The sequence below is a fragment of the Periplaneta americana genome, chromosome 6 (genome assembly GCF_040183065.1).
Source record: "Periplaneta americana isolate PAMFEO1 chromosome 6, P.americana_PAMFEO1_priV1, whole genome shotgun sequence".
NCBI lineage: Eukaryota > Metazoa > Arthropoda > Insecta > Blattodea > Blattidae > Periplaneta > Periplaneta americana.
Genome location: NC_091122.1, coordinates 92369455 through 92390955, shown reverse-complemented (window position 1 = coordinate 92390955; position 21501 = coordinate 92369455). Strand labels below are relative to the sequence as shown.

The window sequence follows — 21501 nt, the reverse complement described above, 5'->3', positions numbered from 1 at the left end:
GAATTGATTACCTGACTGCATTTTTTTCCGAGGTTTTTTCAAACTGTAGGCTAAGGCATATGTCAGATAATTAATGGGGAATCCTTGGCCTTATCCCGCCAAATACCATCTCACTACCACCAATTACTGTATATCGATGCTAAATAACCTAGTACTTGATATATCATCCTTAAATAACAGTCTAAAAACAATTCTGTATCAACAGTGCTGTTACCTAGCACTTTGAATTGGTGATGAGTCTGAAGTCATAATGGATTACCTGACATTTGCCATACAGTTTGGGAAGACCTAGGAAAAAATCTCAACTAGGTAATCAGCCCAAGTGGATTCGAAACCTCGCAGCACAAGTCCTGCTCACTACAAATAGACCATCCCAGTGGCTAAGAATTTATGTTATAAAAGAAATGTGTTTTTTCCTCTCTCTTTATTTCGTCTTTTGGACTTTTCTGGTCTTCTCTCTTGGCAGTGGCTTAGATATAACCCACTTCTGATGTTGGGGCACCTGAAATGTGGAGTCACATTACTCTGATAATATGATAGGATGATCATGATTATGTGGCGCCAGGAGAGATCTTTTTCCCCCAACAATTAGGCCCATCATTACTCCGGATGCACCACAGTCTTAGGCTTATTGTGCTACCTATCTGGCGAGGTCTTAAATCTAAACTTAACCTGAGTTCCAGATCATAGACGAACACAGGAATAATCCCATTTAAGGGAAAACTCCTGTGTTCTAACCAGGAACTGAACCTGGGACCTCATGAACCATAGCCAGAAGCTCTGACCACTAGACCATGGGGTTGGTTAGAAATGGAAAACATATTCAAATGACATAAATTCTCCCGAAACATATGGCACATTCACAATAAAACCCAAATCACGCAAGTGAAGTGAGTATGTATTAGACACATACACATTTACAATTAAAAAAAAAAAAGTAACAGATTCCCAAAATTGGCATCCGAATATCAAATCCATAGAGAACGGAATATTTCACGATTTTTGAGAAAATATTTCTCAACATTTAGTTACAGTAAATATACATCTTTCAATACTTTTATGCCTGATTTGAACCTACGAAACATTGCAAAACCTGTGTCATGACGCGAATTTCCCATGTTACTGCAAACAGCATGCGATTTTTTTTTTAACAATTAACGAGTCTGCGAGAATTTTCGCTTTTTTTTTTATTTCTAATTTTTTTGTACTATGATCGATAGTCATAACAGAAAGTTTTCTAGTTGGTCTTGGCATAGATGTCAGTATCTATGGTCTGCACATTCAATAGCATTGAATCGTTTATATTCAAATATCTGGTATGAATATCTTCTTGTGTGAGTGAGCCATGCAAGTAGTATGCACTATGCACAATATACCTTCCCCCCCCCCCCCCCCCCGCATTTAGAATACTTTACACAGGCAGAAAAAATAACATAACATTTTATCAATAACAGTTCACCTGTTTACTAGAATACATCTGGCAAGATATTGCCCCTTGTAAAAAAGAAATATCGATATATTTTTGTATCCGAGCAGTGGCGGCTCGTGGGTATTGAATTCAGGGGGGCTGCATATAAAAATAAACCATACAAAAGATTAGTTCCATGAGCCTTGTCTTGTAGGTTGCGGACTTTTGAATCATCTTCTTATTAAAATCCGATATGTCGTTTAACATAGTCTTTACAATGGAAAACATAGCTAATGCGGTCAGTCTCTCTTCTCTCATCGTATTTCTAAGATAGGATTTCACTCTTTTCAAACACTAAAAGCAACGTTCTAGTTCGGAAGTTGTCATTGGTATGGTGATAGCTATGCGTAGTAGTTCCACAATTTCTGAAAATGAGGCCTGCAAGTTCTCAGATAGAAGAAACTGCAAGAGCTTGACTGCGTCACTGATATTTCTGAATTCTTGTCTCTGATACAACACAGTGAGTTACGTTTTTAGTTTGTCTTTATCGAACATTAAAAAAAGCTTCACACATACATTTAGGTCATTTTCAGGAAATGAGCTTTTGTAGCATTCAAATGTTTCTTAACACAGAAGAGAAGATAATATCAGATGATCTATGAATTGGAATCGGGTGTTAGCTTGTGTGATAATGAGGTCACACACTTCCTTAGTTGCCGCAACCCTTGTCTGAATCCCTTCGACCTTATGACGCTTTTTAGAGTTTTCATTTTCACAGATCTCGCTGCTCAACTGTGCACTGTTCCGTATTGTCTGTATGGCATTAACAAAGCTTGCTATGCAGAGTCGGCCTCGGTAGCATAGTCGTTGTGGGTTCGATCCCGGCCCAGGTCGATGGCATTTAAGTGTCTTGAAATGAGAAAGGTTCATGTCAGTAGATTTACTGACATTTCAAAGAATCCTGCGAGACAAGATTCCAGGACACCGGCGACGCTGATATAACCCCTGCAGCTGCGAGTGTCGTTAAATAAATCACAATTTAATTTTTTTATATGCAGATTTGGACCTTAGAAATATCTAACTGGCGATCTTGTAGTTGGTTGTATAATATATCTACATGATACATCAATAAATGAAAAAATCTGAGCCAGAAATTGAATTCAGGATCTTCAAGAGCACGCACCAGGACGCTTGCCTCATTTATTGTGATATTGTTAGATGTTTCGGATTCCATTATGGTTTGAAAACATTATAGCAATGGCTCCTTGTTCTCGTGAACAACATTTACTGTTCTTATTTTAAAACTCCATCTTGTTGCCACAGGTGATGGAATTGTTTTTAAAACACATTAATCTAATACAGACTAACTGGAGATCAAGAGAAGAAAACAGGATACTGGATAAATCAGCAAAAAATATGCCAGCCTTTCTATTTTATTTAGCGGCTCTTTCCGTTATGAGATTCAACTGATTGGCACTTAATTTCACATTTCTCCTGAACTGTTAAGGTTCTGAAGTGAATAGACTGTAAATATTGTACAGAATTAAACATTGTTACACTTCTTATACTCACAACATTAAAGAAAATGTATTTAAAACTGCGCGCTACTGACAAGTTGCTGCAAATTTTGCAGCGCCTGGTGACTCTGGATTCATGGCCAGGGGCAGCAGGGGCAGGGGTAAAGCTAATGCGCAAAGCATCCGAGAAGAGACTGGCAGCTCCAGGGGAGGAAGTGGTTTCACCCATAGTCCTTGTCTCTGGCTTCGCTCTGGCAGCACCAGGGGAGGAAGTGACTTCACTAACGATTGCGTGCATGTCAATGAGAGCGAGATTTTAAAAAATTCGAGCCGCTAAAAAGAGACTGTATAATAAATGTATTTCACAACATAAAATGAGACAAGAGTCACAAATGTCTGGGGGTGCTGCAGCTCCGCAGCCCCTCTTCGAAAGCCGCCCCTGTATCCGAGACATTGCTGCTTATTTCTATCAAATACTCGTAAAACAACTTACATCCTCAGTTTCAGTTCCTGCTCTGCTGCCTTCTTTCTCACTGTATCATCCTCACTGGCTGCACGGACTGTTTCCAGTGATGCCTTTAGTCTGGATTCAGGTTCATAGTTCTCTGAAGGAGCAATAACAAGGCTCTCTGGATAGCTTTCCCGACGTTTCTCAACTGTTTTTTCCAGAGGTTTCTTCTTCCACAGACCTTTCAAATATCGACGCACTTGTGCCGATGGTGATGGGAGCACATTATCCTTCATCACAATGCCGGGAATTTCTGCTTCCTTCAACACTGCAAAACAAGCACACTGTAAAAATAATGAAATATAGCTAAAGGCGAAGTTAACTAAACACTGAAATCTTAATCACTTACAAAAGTTGATGACACCAAACAATTCATATATTCCGAATCTTAGTGAATGTGAATTCATAAGACTACACACCAAGTGGTCTCTTCAAGTCCCCAATAGCTACACTTGGGGCTCTACTCATGCACATGTGTTTTCTAATGGTACAATGTCCTATTAGAGGCCATCAGAATCCTCAAGTACGTCCTTTTTAGAGTCAACACCTACTAATTAATGTCTATTGATGGCTTTTAAATCACCCTATATAATATATTTTGGACTAAACAATCACTTCAATCTTGAACAGGATCTGTACTGAATAAATATTTTGAACTACCACTTCAAGAAAAGAAACTACTCAAAATTCAAATCTAGTAGCTTATATCAGGTCACTTTTGACACATATCAAATGCAAAAATAATAGTAAATTCTGATATCTATTACCTTGCTCAGAGACTAAATATCAATTACATATTGTTGTGCATCAGCGGTTCATAATTACTTTTTTGTTCAAGGGCCACATAGTGTTTAGTGTTTACATGCTCAAATGCTTGAGGAAACATTGTTTCTATTTTGGGTCAACTACAGTACTGAACATATTTTCCATGATGCTTAATATCTATTAACAAAGTTAGGGATGTAAGAAATGATGGATAATCTCAAAGCATCTTGACAATCAATTTCTGTATAAATTTTTTATATTATTCATGTTAGAGAAGCTTGATTCACAAATGTACGTTGATGCAAATATTGGCAAAATGTACAATTCAAGTTTCTTGCAATTTGGAAAATTAACAACTTTTTTTTTTTATCAAAAAACAGTAAGTTAATATCATTAAATTATTAAGTTCTTTCGAACCCTATATACCATATATTTCAAATTATAAACTTCCTTTCGGTTATAAGCCCTTTTCTCTGCGATAGTTTTGTAAAAATATAGGCTATATATTTCTTTCCTTCCTTTCCCCTTTTTTTTTTTCTTTATCAGCCGATGAATTTATCATAGCCTTTTTATTGTGAATTTTATTTAATTTTCGTATTTATTTTCTTTTTTATTATTATTTTATTACATTCCATTTTCTTATATTCTTCCTTACGTTTTCCATATTAACCATTTGTACTAAATGAGTTGCTTTTACTATATTCCAGTGTATTTTACTTTCTTTTCTTCTATTATGGTATTATTTTCATGTTGTTTACTGTCGATTTTATTATGCTATTATTATTATTATTATTATTATTATTTTTTTTTTTATTTTATTTTTTTTTTTTTTTTTGTAATATGTTAGTATTCTGTTCTTTAACGTTTTGTTAAATTTTAACTGATAGTATACTTTGTGACCTGGTAGAGTGTAAGAAAAGGCCCTATGGCCTTAACTCTGCCAGTATAAATAAAGAATTATTATTATTATTATTATTATTATTATTATTATTATTATTATTATTACCTTGCTTTATCTCAGGTAGCTGTGTATTTAATTTTTCAAAATAAGGCAAAAAATACTAAAAATCATTTTTATCTTAATTGTTGTTGTTTTCTAATGCCAGGCGTTTGACAATAAAGTCATTTGACCTCTTGCACTCCAATATTTTTGAAAGATATTATCATGACCAGCCACTGAAGCACAGATTTTGAGGTGTTCCGAATCCATTTCTTGGTTTGAGTTGCACAATGGGCAGTTAGGGGACTGATATATTCCAATTCTATGCAGGTGTTTGGCCAAACAATCATAGCCTGTTGCCAATCTAAATGCAGCTACAGACGATTTTCGTGGTAAATCGGGAATTAACTGTGGATTATGATGCAGAAAGTTCCATTTTTTCCTTTGAGATTGTGTTTATCAAATTTTGTTTGTTAAAGTCTAAGTATGTAGATTTAATAAATCTTTTCACAGAGTAATATGTAGATTTAGTAACAGGTCTGTAAGTAGCAGTGCTGCCCTTCTTTGCTAGTGCATTCGCATTCTCGTTTCCCAGGATTCCACAATGGGATGGTATCCATTGGAATACAATTCTTTTATTGAGTGATATTAATTGAAAGAGCATTTTAGTTGTTTCAGCTGTTTGAGATGGTGTGTGTTTAGAGAATAGCTGCTTTGGAGTCTGACAATATAACTACATTCTTAAATTTATTGATGTGAAATAGAAGATTCCTGAGACTTTCACTTATTGCAACGATTTCTCCATCAAAACTTGTTGTTCCATATCCAAGAGATCTATAAAATGAGAAGAGACAGCACGTAACACCTGCACCGGCACCTTGTTCTCTGGGGATCAAGGATCCGTCGGTGTATAAATGAAGCCAGTTTTGTGGAGGGTACCTAATATTAATTGTCTCTAAAGACAATTGTTTTAGTATTTCAGTGCTTACTTCTGATTTCAGTATTTCTTCTGTTAAATTTAGATTATATTCTATATTTATTAGAGTTAAAGGGTTTGGTTTAATTTGTAAGTTTTCTTTCAAATTCGGGATATTGATTTTCTTTTTTAATTCTTGAACTATGGATATGAAACTTTTTTGAGTTTTCAATCTACAGAGAGGTCTGTATGAAAGCCAATTGATTCCTGGTAATCTGATAAGTTTTTCATACTGAATCAGTGCTTTTTCTTCTATTGTCATTTTGATGCTGTTAATATTAGTGAGGAATCTCATAGAATCTATTGGAGTTGTTTTGATTCCACCAGTAATGAGCCTGAGAGCTTGGTTTTGAACATATTCTATTTCGTTTATGAAAGGTGAAGTAATTAAAATTTCTCCGCAGTTTGTCAGCACTGGCTGTATAAACATTTTGTATGTTGTGTTCAAAGTATTCCTAGAGCATCCCCATTTCTTTCCTGCTAGTCTTTTTAGAAGGGAGAATCTTTTACGAGCTTTTTCAGAAATGTATTTCAAATGGTTGCTCCATGTTAATTTACTATCGAAAATAACTCCAAGATATTTGGATTCATAAGTCCTAGGAAGGTGTTGGCCATTGTATTGGATATTGATTTCTCTTTCTTTTTTACCAAGTGAAAATATTTGGTAGTTACTTTTGCTTAAATTGAGTGTCATCAAATTTGATGTATTCCATTCATGTAGTTGAGTTAGAGCTTTAAGAGCAGAATTTTTAATTTTGTCTCTATGTCTGTAAGATCCGAAAGTCCACAAAACTATATCATCTGCAAATAGTGCTGTTTTAAAGTTTGATTCCTCTGAGAACAGCGCCCTGAGGTAGACCTCGATATGTTTGTCTGTAACTAGAAAGTGAGTTATTGAATTTAGTGGCAATGAATCTTTGACTAAGGAATTCTGATATCCATCTGAACATCTTGCTGGAGATACCTAATTTCTGGAGTTTTAGTAATAATTTATTTCTCCAAACAGAGTCATATGCTAACTGAAAGTCAATAAATATTGCCAAGGTATCTTCTTTCTTGTTAAAACTGTCTTTTATTTCTTGGCCGAGGTGTATGACTTGTTCATTGGTAGAGTGTAGTTGTTGAAAGCCGGCTTGTCTTGGTGATAAAAGATTTTGGGATTCTAAATACCAAGTTAATCTGTTGGAGATCATGGACTCCATGGTTTTTGCTATCATGCTTAATAATGCTATTGGTCGATAACTATTAACATCATGAGCAGGTTTCCCTTTTTTGTGAATTGGTACAATGATTGCTTTTTTCCAAGCTGCAGGAATTGAGGTGTTCCATGGTAAATTGAAAATGGATAAAAGTACAGATTTGGCTTTTTCCCCCAGATGTTTCAAAAATTCGGAATAAATGTTGTTGGGGCCAGGAGATTTCTTGGTTTTTAAATTTTGTATAACTAGAGTTAATTCTTTGGAAGTAAAATTTTGATGAAATATTTCAGGTTTTGTACTAGTAATATTGTTTTTATTATTTTTATGTAATTCTCTTTTGATAAATTTGTCAGTTTTTTTTTATACTGGGATGTAATCTGTGAGAGTTTGAGTAGTGTTTTTATCCTAATTGTAAATTTACATTACTTTCCAAAATGCACCTTTCCTGGAGAATGATCCATAAATGAGATTGTTATACACCAAAACATCATCTTTCGTTTTCTAGATGAACAAAAAATGAAGAAAAAAAAAGCATTCTTTGTAATTCCTAAAATGAGACATTTGACTTCACGCTTCCACGTCCCCATGCCCCCAATACATTTCTTTACATGACTGATACAAGAGTTTGGCTGAGTCTGCTGGTACTGGATACTCACTAGTCTGGATGCTCAGGATGGTCTTACGCTGCATGCCATGTCCTCTGCTGTACGGCAGCTTGTGAGGCTGCTGCACGGGAGCACAGCCCATTACCTCATCCACTAGGCCAGTGCGCAGGTACCGTCTCTGATCCAATTTCAGCTTCTTCAAGTCCAGCTCGCGCTTGTGCAGCAAATACTTGCTCAGCTCTACAACAATTCAAATCAGCTTAAACCTTAAGAAACTTCAGCATTCATGTTGAAAAACATAAAAATAAGCTGTAACCAATGAAAAAGTGTTTAATCAAATATCTGCAAATTCAATGTTTTCCTCCCCTTTTATGTTACACAAACATACTGTTGAAATATGAAATTCGTTCTGTGATTACCCCCCAGATGAGCAGCTGCAAAATCTACACTTAACAGAACATGATTGCCTGCAAAACAATAATATAGATTGAGGATTTTATGTTTCGAAATGTGTGTTATGTAATGAATTAGAAGAAACAAATATAGACCGTACAAGCACTTGTGAAGCTTTAACAAGCAGTGACGATACTGTAAAGAAATGTAGTGATGCAAAACAGAAAATAGCCTTCTGCTGCAAACCAGATCATGGGATAATGTTTTGTGACTAATCAGTGTATTAATTTTAATGTAATATTCTTTTTAAAAGTTCGGCTTTCCTTGTTTCGTAAACAAGCTAAATGGACATTTATTATTACCATGGTACGAATTTTTAGTAATCTGCAAACTCTATTTTAACCTTTACGAACTACTGGATTAGTGTTTAATTAAAAACAATAAAAAAACATTTTTATCAGAAAAAATGGCATCCGCACTAACACGTTAGCACCTTTAGTCACCTTTATTATATGCATAGCATCCACACAAAGTACAGGATAAGTTAAAAAAAAAATCGGAATGCACGGCTTCTTCCACACAAAGTCTGTTTCGTAGCTGGAGAGTAGTTTCAGTTTTTGAGTAAAGTTACAGTCATCCATACACATACATAATCATTGCTTTTTAATGTGACTGCTAATTCACTACCAGTTTAATTTTAATATATATTCATTGTATGTACATAAAGAATTACTATATAATTGTTATTTATATATTTATGTTTAATACAGTTTTAAGAGTGATGTGGGTTTCTTGTTGGAAAAATCTTCAAACTGTCATTTTGCTATCACTTCTGAGTAACTGAGAACAAACAGAATATCGTGGAATCTTGAAGAATATTCCAAAATTTTCTACAATTTCCTCAAGAAAGCTGTGCTGATTCACAAATGATATTAGAATTCAAAGTAATCTAACAATAAGCAAAACAAATAAATAAAAATCTCAACAGAAACTGTAGGGAGTATTTTTAGAATGTTCTGTAGGCAATAATGTCACTATATGTCACACCAAGTTGTGTCTCTTCACAGCTCTGTAAATACGCAATGATTCTTACACCTGGTACAAGATGTCACTATGGTAGAGCTATCCAGACTAGTGGCTAAATAGAGCTGCACACTTCCCCCCATTAATTTTTGTCTTCACATTGCATTCCTTCAGCTGCTCCACACCAATCAAAGCTTTTCTCTCCATTTATCTGCTTCACACATGGTTCAGGGAAATGAACATGATCATGTTTTAGCCATCATCTGTTCTAGTGTTTTGAAGCAACTAATAAATTCGTGATACATTCCCACCAAAGCAAGTTTCTGTACTGAAAAAAAAAATTCTGCTCATCTGACTGTCGCAAGAAATACAGTATTATGGCAACAGCAGGTGGGAAAGCAATGGTTGCAGGAGAAATATCTTTCAATGGCAACTGACGAAGAAAAACAATGATGACGGAGAATTATTATCATTCTCAGTCCAGTTGCCACTTCTGACTAGTAGTGCTATATTATGATACCTTTCTTCAAATTCTGAATTCAGGAATGTAAAATAAGAACTTAAAATCTTTACTTTCGTAGTGTTACAGTGTGATATATTAAAATATATTGGAGATATTTACTGATGATCATGTGATTACAGCACTATTTTCATTTACATCCAATGTGAGCACTTCAGAACGAAATTAACAGCTCTTCTTGACTAGGTCTCATTTTCAATTTCTGCTTGTACATCAGCAGACATTATACATAGAAAAGAGTGGACCTGTGGGATTTTGAATCAACATTTTCTCACCATTTTCTATCAAAGTCTCCATAATTGTTACTGTCATGGCATTTGTTGCCAAGAGTTGAGAACCGAAGTAATGGTAGATATGGAAGTAGGATTTTCCTTTATTTCCTTGTTTTATTTGTGAACAAAGGTATCTTTTACACAGTAAATCTGCTACCTGAAACCAATGACTTTGCTTTCTCTGCCGATGGAAATCGCAATTAGAATTTTTTTCACCTAAAGATCCATCATTTCAGCTGATACTAGCATTATGATGATTAGAGCACCAAGAATGACTACTCAGGTTAATGATGTGCATGTCATGAAAGCATCTGAGGGAGAGCAAGGAGATAGCATACCCATGTATTTCGAGCACAAGATGGAAATTAGTTCAATCTCAGGGAAAGAACCCACAATGCTTATTTACTAAAACTGTTGCAATGACAGAAAAAAATTCCAGAATTGAACCCCAGCTTTCCAGTCTTGAATCTCATTTTCTGCCAAATGACCGAAATCAATAGTCATACCATTATGATTCGAAGAATTTCTCTGACACTTAACACTGTAGGGAAGGAAGTTTTCCTTTTTAAAGGAGTCTTATTGTAGTGAAAACTCGAAGTAGAAAGTGATTATTCAAATTATACTGGCACTGGCAGAGTTTAACTCAAGAGGTCATTTTCAGTAAAGAAAAAAGATTACAGTCCTATAACAAAAGAAACTTTTATATATATTATTATAATGTACCGAAGTACATATGATATTTCCATGCAGATATTCTGCGTCATCATACGATGAAAGAGTAATGGAACGGAGAAAAATTCTCTCCGGCACCGGGATTTGAACCCGGGTTTTCAGCTCTACGTGCTGATGCTTTATCCACTAAGCCACACCGGATTCCACCCCGGCATCGGAAGAATCGTCTCAGTTTTAAGTTCCAACTCTTGGGTTCCCTCTAGTGGCCGCCCTCTGCACTACGTCATAGACATCTATGAACCTAGGACCGAAGTCCACACATGTGCTGAGGCGCTTATTCCGTCGGATCCCGGCCAACTAGTCACTCATTACGAGTGCACCTCAGCACATGTGTGGACTTCGGTCCTAGGTTCATAGATGTCTATGACGTAGTGCAGAGGGTGGCCACTAGAGGGAACCCAAGAGTTGGAACTTAAAACTGAGACGATTCTTCCGACGCTGGGGTGGAATCCGGTGTGGCTTAGTGGATAAAGCGTCAGCACGTAGAGCTGAAAACCCGGGTTCAAATCCCGGCCCCCGGAGAGAATTTTTCTCCGTTCCATTACTCTTTCATCGTATCAAAAGAAACTTTACTTACTTACTGGCTTTTAAGGAACCTGGAGGTTCATTGCCGCCCTCACATAAGCCCGCCATTGGTCCTTATCCTGAGCAAGATTAATCCATTCTCTATTATCATATCCCACCTCCCTCAAATCCATTTTAATATTATCTTCCCATCTACGTCTCGGCCTCCCTAAAAGTCTTTTTCCCTCCGGCCTCCCAACTAACACTCTATATGCATTTCTGGATTCGCCCATACGTGCTACATGCCCTCCCCATCTCAAACATCTGGATTTAATGTTCCCAATTATATAACAAAATAAAATAATAATAATAATAATAATAATAATAATAAATAAGTATTGATATTAATTACGAAGCAATAAAAATATGCTTGCAGAAGGCCCTAATTCTAGATCATACCATCAGAATTGAGCAAAATATTAGCCAGCTTCTGAGGTAGACTTAAAGACAAAATCTATACATGAACCATGTATACCATACTTCAGTGATAAATACAGCATCAATCCAGAGAGCTGGTCTGTGAGAGGATTACGATTTGGTAGCCAAGTAGGTATAACCAGTGAGGGAAGTGAGACGGTATGTGCCAGTACGGAATACTGCCACTAGTTTCTATGATCATAAAACATAAAGTTAGTGAAAAATGACATAGTCACTGAAAAAATGTGATCTGTAAAAATTTGTTTATACATTTCTTCACAGCAAAGAGTACTATCTGTTTGATTTGTAGATCTAAACCACAGACTTCTGGAACTGTATTCAGCGTGTATTTAGACACATTTATTTGATAAGTCAACCTCAACCTCGAATTCTTACAACAGTAGTATTTCAAGTATGGAAGGCTGTGGTCTGTAGTTTGTGGTAACCATTGTTGCCAATTAGTGACTATGTCATTTTTATTGTTGTTGCGCGTTTAATTAATAATTAAGTAAGGGATTTGAAGCTTTAACATTATTTTAAATGATGTCTCAATGGACACTGCAAAATAATCTAGTAAATAACTGAAGTAACTTGAAATTATTTTATTGAGAAATTTAATGTGTTGCATAAGCTTCAAAGATTCGCGTTACTGACTGCACGAAACAATTCATTGTATATATTATGCATGTGTATGTTGTTAGGGAGGGGTATGAGTTTTTTTAAATTGAGGTATGCCAGGGGAAAATCTTGGGGTAGCATATTGCCTCTGGTTTTTTTTCCCCACTTCCCTCACTGGGTGTAACTGAGTATACCTGGAACTCGGCATCCCTCACAGAATATTAGACAAATTATTCTTCTTATTATTAAAGATTCATTGTGTAATTTACATAGCCATCTTTACTATGCCTAAATTATTGTAATAAGTTGTGACACTTTTAAATACTATTTTATTTATATCATTGTTAAAATATTATGTAAACCTATGTTAAAATTTCCAGTGTTCAATGTCTTCTGGAATTCAGGGTCCTTGTGACCACCTGCATTTTGTAGGCTGATTTTCGTTCTTTTGAATAAATTATACATCTATAATATATGTTTATTAAATTCAGTGAGCTCAATATACAACTACAGAAAACACCACAGTTATGAAATACGCCATGCAACTCAACTGGCTGTCTGTAGATTGTAGAATTAAAGATGTACGAGGTTCATTCAGGAAGTAAGTTCCAATGGCCGATAAAGAAGTAAGAAATATTTATTGCACCATTTACAGAGATTCACTGACTTCTTCTCAACATAGTCACCACTGTTATTTAGGTATTTACCATACCGGTGCATCAACATTTGTATCCCTGTATCATAGGAGTCTGTCGCCATGAAGTCACTGCCATCTGTACCTCAGCGTCATCGTGGAAATGTTTTCTTGCCAAAAAAGCACTTCATGAGACGAAATAGATGAAAGTCACTTGGCGCGAGGTCAGAGCTGTGGATGGTCGAAGATCTCCCATCCAAAATGAAGCAACAGATTTCGTATGGTGTTGGCTGTATGGGATCTTGCATTGTCTTGCAAAAGTGTAATGAGTCTTCTTAGCAATCTACGTCTCTTGTTCTGGGTCGCCCTTCTAAGATTTTGCAATATCTGACAATACCGCTCAGCATTAATGGTCTCCCCTCGCGGTAAAACTCGCACATGAGGACACCACAACGATTCCAGAGGACAGTGCACATGATTTTTTGACAGAGATTGCTTGAATTTGGTCCTCACAGGTGAACCACTATGCAGCCAATGCATGGATTGTTGTTTTGTTTCTGGTGTGGCATGCGACACCCATGTTTCATCCCCAGTGACAACATTATGAGAAACTGGCCATCTTTCTCTGAATACCGCTGGAGGAATTTCAATGCTGCGGCCAGATGTTTCGTTTTGTGTTCATCTGTCAGCTACTTTGGCACCCATCTTGCACATACTTTTCGAAAACCAGCCACCAGGAGACGATTTCGTAGAGCAGTGAACGAGACATCTGGAGGAATTGACCAGAGAGTTCCAAAATTGTGAAGTGCTGGTTCTGCAAAATTGATTGTCGCACACTTTCCATCTGTTCTGGAGTCACCAGGGATGGTTGGCCACTACGATCTTCGTCGTGCACATTTGTTCGGCCTTCAGTGAATTGCCTCCACAATGGTTTGACCATAATGTCGGATCCATACACGTTGCACAATTGGCAGTGGATCTCTGCTGGAGATAGCTGCGAAGCAAGCAAAAATCAGATAACTGCACAAATCTCACAGCTGGTGGGAGACAATATCAATGCAGCCATTTTCTCCTAGTGTTGTGCAACAACTACTGCCATCACAAGACAAACTGCACTGCATTATTCCCATACACCTCCTCTCTACTGCTACACATGCGTATTCCCGTCCAACTAGTCATGCCATCTCTGGACGCGAATGGAACTTACTTCTTGGATGAACCTTGTACATGGCTCAAGTTGACAAATAGTTTTATTGAGGAGTAGAGAAATAATAATCGTACTCTTCGCTCTTCAATGCATAGACATGTTGCAAGTTCTATCGCCTGTGAAAACAGAGCTCAATGATTAAATCAGAAATACTGCTCATTATACAAAATACTTGAAGTCTTTTAAAATTGCAGAATATATTTGTGTATTTACTTTAAAAAATAATAATTTTTGTCAAATTATTCCACACAGCATAAAATAAGCAGCATTTTATCAATGACATATTTGTATCCAACAGTTTGTTGTCACAAAGTTTACAACATATTTTAAATAATTTCACTCCCAATTTCAATGGAAACAAATTCATTGCATGTGATATTTATAAAAATGAGATAAACTACTTAAGCATTCGGAATTATGCTCATGTTGATATAAAATTTCTTACTCAGAATGTTCTCAAAAGCAAGCTCCAACACTGCCAATAAATTATTTATCAATCACTCTGCAATAAAACAATGAGACCTATTTGGAGTTTCAGCTCTAATACTACAGCAGGGATAAAATAAAAACAGGTCTTTAGAAATGTCTTAAAAAAACAAACATAATTCTTTAAGACTATTTCTCTTGTATGTACATACCATTGACATGCTTCTTGCCTTTGCGATGAATGGCAAGCATACTGATTGTGTCGAAGATCGGTCGTTGAGAGCATATCAAGCATGTCAACCTGTGCCAACATATCAAACAATTGCACATCATCACTACCAAAGGAAGCAACATCAAACTGGTCAATTTCATAAGAATCAGGCTGGCTTCACAGAGCCAATCGCTGTAGAACAATTTCTCATTTTCATATTTCACATCGACAGATACATCATTTGTTATAACATCACTTCCTTCATATTATCTACTCTTTTTACTGCCGGTTTCATGAAACTGAATACAGGCACTTAGAGGAACTTTCAAATACTGAGTAGTTTTGGCTCGCTTCAGTTTAGTATGATAAAAACATTTTTATTTAGTTTAGTGTTATTTCAACACACTATTCCTATTCAGACTCTTGACTTATAGAATATTAAATAACTAACACTGCAATGAAACATACTTTTGTTGCACACTTCTTTCGATTGGAATGAAACCACCTCCAACAAACACCTACTGATTTCATTCATATTCAAGTACTCTCTTCTTTGATGAAATTGCCACATATATGAAAAGTAGTACTCAAAACAAAGTTTATACATACAGTAAATGGACCAAAGATATTTCTGTACATGTCTCTCATGAACTACAGTGAGTTGCCATTCGAAATCAGTTTTCTTTTAACTATTTCCACTGTTATAAATAGCTCGAAAAGATATGTTTCCAAAGCTGAACCTAAGAAACTTCTTCCTCATTAGGTTATGAATGGAGATTCAACGTCATAAATGTAGTATTTCACACACACTTCAAAAATATGTATATATAATCCAAACAAAATAATTCCTGAAGGACTGAGAAATTTATGTTTTTCATCCATACTTAAACTTCAACATACTTTTTATTCTGCCACCAATCTGGTGCCAGTTGATTGTAAATAAAATTAATTAATGTTAGTGAGCAAGAGACTGGAGCAAGAGAAAGTCTCTAGTGTGGACGACCTTCACCAAGTTCCTCAATGAGTAAGATATATATGGAAGAAATGAGCATGAAGTTAAAAAGTAGAAATATTAATAATGAAGTAAAACCCCATTTATCCACTACTCACAATAAACAGGAATACGAAAAGATAATAATGAAGTAAAACCCCATTTATCCACTACTCACAATAAACAGGAATACGAAAAGATAAATTAGTCAAAGAAACAAATAGGATCCAGCTTTTCATTAATATTTTTTGCGTCTTTTGAAGGGAACACAACCTAAGGTTATGCTTACTTTAAGGATTCAAATAAGGGCAAACAACGTATCTTCATTCTTCACTGCTTTAGGCAAAGTCTTGAAATATATCTTCATTAAAGCCAAATCTTTCTGCAATGTTTAATTTCCTGTGAATGTTGAATTGACACGGCATCATTTTAATGACATAGGCTGTCAACAATTTCTTTAACTACACTGAAATGATGAGAATAAAAGAGAACAGTATCTATTCCAGCCACATGCCCCAGTATGTAAGTATATGTTCAGGAAGCAGTGAAAGATCTGACAGTTTCTCTATAGATGTATACTCGAATAGAAGCTTTTACAAACACATTCTTAATAGTAGATATCAAAGTGTTTGTTTTGGAAACTGTTGTCTAATCATCCTTGCTGTTCTATTAAGCCCATGCACAATATAAATGAAGTGAATCAGATTTGAATGAAGTACTTTCTATGCAGAAGCAACCAGTAGTAACATATAGGCCGCAGCACCTGCCAATAAAAGACAAAATTTGTCTTTATCTCCTTCTGACTACATTACTCTCAGTCAGATCATGTTAACAAAATATATGACAGTATAATGGTCAGTTTTCACTAAGATCCTCTAAGCGATCAAATGACGTCCTCTGAAAGTTCTTACAGTATGCCTGTGAAAAAAGTCACATGGCGACAACACTCCATATGAGATGTCTTTCAGATTATCTTGAATTTCTTTAACTATTGTAAAAAGGCAGCCGTTCTCTAAGCAGTTTTTCCAAAGAGTATATTCTGTTGGAACAGCACAATTTCAATATTTTTCAAGAAACAGCAGAAACTGATATGGTTGAATGTGTATTTGTATATTTGCGATAATTACTGATCTAAATAGATCACATTTTTTATGATTTAAAAGAGACTTGACTCAGTAAGATTTGTATTGAGTTCTGCCTCAACATGCTGGTTGATATTTAAGTGCTGCATTACTAGGAGATTTTTTTCACACGAAATTGCTTTACTGCACAATCGACAAAATATATCTTTGCTGCCTGTCGTGAAATCTGACAATTCACAGTTCTTAACTAGTCTTAATTTAGCATTTAAATACGGCATCTATTGGCATTATAATGCGATATGATAACATGTAAGTTCACCACTTCACTAACCAAACAATGAAGAAACTAATATATCGAAACAAAGTCTAACAGCCTAACTCAACATTTAAAATTAAGTATGTATGCAGCATTGGGTCGCACATGTAATATATTATGACGTGTGTGCACAGCTGCACATTAGAAACGAAGTCCATTGTTGAGATATCAGTACAATATTCTTGTTGTACCAGATGAAACATCATGAGGTTCCGAAATTGATTTGAATCACCACTAACATCTAAAAATCAGGTGATATGGCAGCAAATTTGAGAAAATGGCACTCTCAGGAGGTGTCATCTTGCATTCAAGATAATTTCAAACCCATTCTTCTCTCAGCTTAAATGTAGTATTTTACCTTTATATAGATCATTTGAAAATTAGTGCAACACTGCTAATATTCAGCTCACTTAATAGTGACTAATATAAGCTGGTATTATGAGATGGAGCAGTGCCTTATGTGTGTTATCTCTAATTATAATGTAAATATCTCATTTATACTCTATATGCAATAGTTATAATAATACAACTGTTAACTGCAACACCCTAATAAAAAATTGTGGACAAGAATAGGCCTCTTTCAAAATTATGTTTACTGTTTATGATTGTGTAGGTGTATTAATCACTCGTTCTGTTCCAATTGGAATGCATGTGGATGCTGCATATTACAGTCACTTTTTCGAAGCTGGAAGCATGAAAATCCCTTGAATACTAATCGCATTGTGCTTCACGATAGTGCTTGTCACATTCCAAGTGGCTAATTTACTTAACAGGTGGAAGTAGAAAATTATTCTCAGTATTCTATGAGTCCCTGCAACTACGACCTTTTCCTTAAGATGAAATAGATACAGCTGTAGATCAATCAATTAGGAACTCAGAGCAAAGTGATGCTGTCAATGGCATCCATCGCTTTCCAGAGGTGTGGTGAAAGTTACACGATACTGGAGGAGATTACTTTTGAGAACTGTAATTAAGTAAACTGCAAATAAATAGGTTTTCGATCTTAATTAAAGTGTTCCCACTAATTTTCGAGTGACCCATGTATTTGTTTATTTGTATTACAAAAACTTCTCCTATATGCATAATACAGAACTGAGGTAGCGAACTGTTATCTGGCTGAGCAGCAGCTAGACACTAATGCAAGGAGTTGGGGTGCACACACGGGCATATTACATAACATCTTAGCTATGTATCTGTTGTTACCAACAATCAACATTTTCAGTTATAAACAGCGGTCTCACAACTTCTAAAACTGTGGCATACCAGTACTGTCGGTTATGTTTATTACATGACAGTGAGCTAGTAGGTTGAAGAAAACTCTAGGTTTTTCTGTGCTGTAGGATCTGAACCAAGTCATAGATGGAAAAGTTGATCTTTGTGAAAGGGAGTAACAATTTCATAAAAAGATGTGAACAATGTGTTGCAGCAAATGGGAGACATTTTGAACAGTGAATGTTACCTAGGTAAGTACAAATTCTACAACTCTTATTGTAAGTGTTGTATCAGTGTTAGGGATACAGGCACATGCCTCGTGATAATTTAGTCACAGTTGGCACTGCCTATCTCCAGATCACGATAAATACTCCTCACTCTATATGCCGAAAATGTAAAATATGCTATCATTGCTTAAATATACAAATACAGAGTGTTCCTAATATATTATGCAGACTGTCCCAGGTAGTCATGTTCTGCTGGCTTATATGATGGTACTTGTTGCATTTATTGTTCATAGTGATGATTCAATACTCTCTAGAACATTGTGTTCATATATAATAGTGATTGATATAAGAAAAATATTAATAAAAAGTGTCCAACAAAATTTAATTTTTGACTTCATTTTTATTAAAACTTCAGAGTGAATGGATCTGTCTGCCTGTCAACAGATTTTGTTAGCTCGAAGGTGTGTGGGAACGATCTGCATAGGAATGCTCAGTATATATATATATATATATATATATATATATATATATATATATATATATATATATATATATATATTTTTTTTTTAAGTAGGTTATTTTACGATACTTTATCAACATCTTAGGTTATTTAGTGTCTGAATGAGATGAAAGTGATAATGCCAGTGAAATGTGTCCGGGGTCCAGTAGCAAAAGTTACCCAGCATTTGCTCATATTGGGTTGAGGGAAAACCCCGGAAAAAACCTCAACCAGGTAACCTGCCCCGACCGGGATCAAATCCGGGCCACCTGGTTTTGCGGCCAGACGCATAGCTGTTACTCCACAGGTGTGGACTGCTCAGTATATATGCACTATAAAACTTTACATATGGAAACTGAAGAATGTAAATTGTACTTAAGATTCCAGTACCTGTATCATATGTAAAGAAAATTAATAATTAATATGCACTGCATATAAATCCAATGTCTAGATATAATTTACAAACTGTATGGCTGAAGTAGATATATGTAATTAATATTACACAAACTTACACCCAATAGCTATGTATAGTGTATACTGTAATCATTTTATTATTTTCCTATTTACGAACAATACCATTCATACATATTAGAGATCCCTTCTGTAGTTCACCCACACTAAACAAATGTGTTTAAAGTCAGGGTAGTTGTTGAACAATAAAAATCTTTTTCGCTCCTCTCTATACCTGGCTTTTGCCTGGATGGGAGGGAGAGCTTCTATGGGGAGAATGGACTCTGGACTGTAAAAGAATTCGCAAAAAAAAAAAAAAAAAAAAAAAAAAAAGTATAATTAATTCTATATACAACAATTAATTACCCATAGTAAAACATTTCTCCACAGATAATAAATGTACTGCCTCATTTGTTACTCTGTACAAAATAAGAAATGACAAAGAAAATCTTCCAGTGGTTCTTGAAATAAAATGTCATTGTGTGCTTTTGATTTCAAATTAAGACCCATCAATTTCCAAATAGTTCAGGAAAATTAGCTGTTCACACACAAGAGGTAAGTGAAAGTAAATTAATTGTTCTCAATACTGTAAGGTGGAAAAGAGAGCTAGGGTCAGATAATACATGCAGTCAGTTGATCACAGCTCAGTCATGAGAGGTACTAGAACAGCAGCAATAATAATTATAATAGTAATAATAACAAAATATAGTCCTAAAAAAATTAAGGAAACACTCTGAAGATCATGAAGTTGTATGAAATGAAATAAAGAGAAGAAAGAAATGAAAACGCTAAAGAGCGTAGAAAAAAACAGAAAAAGGAAGAATGAGAAAAGGAACAAGAGAGACAATAAAGGAAAATGAGTAGATTTAATTTGCTTTATTCAAATTTTAATTTATCCTTTTCAAGCCTATTATAACTGTGTAAATTTATTTAACAGACTCTCCTAAGTTTGACTTAGTGTCTGCATATGTTTTTTTGAACGGATTGAGGGCGTGAAAATTATTTTATCAGTTTTTGTCATTTTTCTCATAGCTTGACATTTGGACTTAGGCCACTTTGGAATCCACCTCTTCAATTACGTTACAATTATAAACAAAATTATGTATTAGAAAAATGCTATTCTTGAACACCATCACATTAATTTAATTAAATAAAAAAAACTAATACTGTAATACAGTACATTACATTTCTTATGGAACTTTAACAGAAAAGCTTAATATTATAAAATTCAATAAACCAAATCACATGTTTCAATAGTCCACTATGTTTGTATACCGACTATGACAATGAAATTTATAACTGGCACCTCCATAGATCCCTATATAATAAAAATAGTGAACCTACAGAATTGAACACATTGACATATAACTGGATGCTCGATATTGAGTGAATGATAATTCAATAGAAATGTACCAGTGCATGATCTGGCAAAAATTATAATTAGTAGAATTTAGACAATAATAGAATTTAGAGTCTGAAATACAAATAACAGTTAGTAGAAATGACAATAATAGAAGTTCCAGTGTAATACCAGCTGATCAGCCAAGATTGGATTTGTGGCATAGAGTTTTTGCTCTTGACATGTGGGCTTGTGTCGTCTGCATGTCTACAGCCATCCATTATAGCTATTCAAGGTGACAAAGTGTTTTACTCACCTAATTTAACTAAGAAGGTGTTAAAATCGCCCTTCTTACTTCTCTATACATTTTTAACACCTGTTTAAGAAATTCTCTATAATTCACTGCAGTTCATAATACAGATATAAAGACTATTTCTGTCGGACATTATT

The 21501-nt window shown here is 35.2% G+C and overlaps 1 protein-coding gene across 1 annotated transcript in view; it reads right to left on the bottom strand.

The window, feature by feature from the left end:
• Positions 1-21501, bottom strand: part of LOC138701502 (sodium channel modifier 1-like) — a 38877-nt gene that overhangs the window by 3021 nt on the left and 14355 nt on the right. The window contains exons 4-6 of the mRNA XM_069828453.1: positions 14937-15025; positions 7970-8158; positions 3419-3701 (exon numbers count right to left, since the gene is read on the bottom strand). Coding sequence (XP_069684554.1) covers positions 3419-3701; positions 7970-8158; positions 14937-15025 — 561 coding nt within the window. The remainder of the gene's footprint in view (positions 1-3418; positions 3702-7969; positions 8159-14936; positions 15026-21501) is intronic.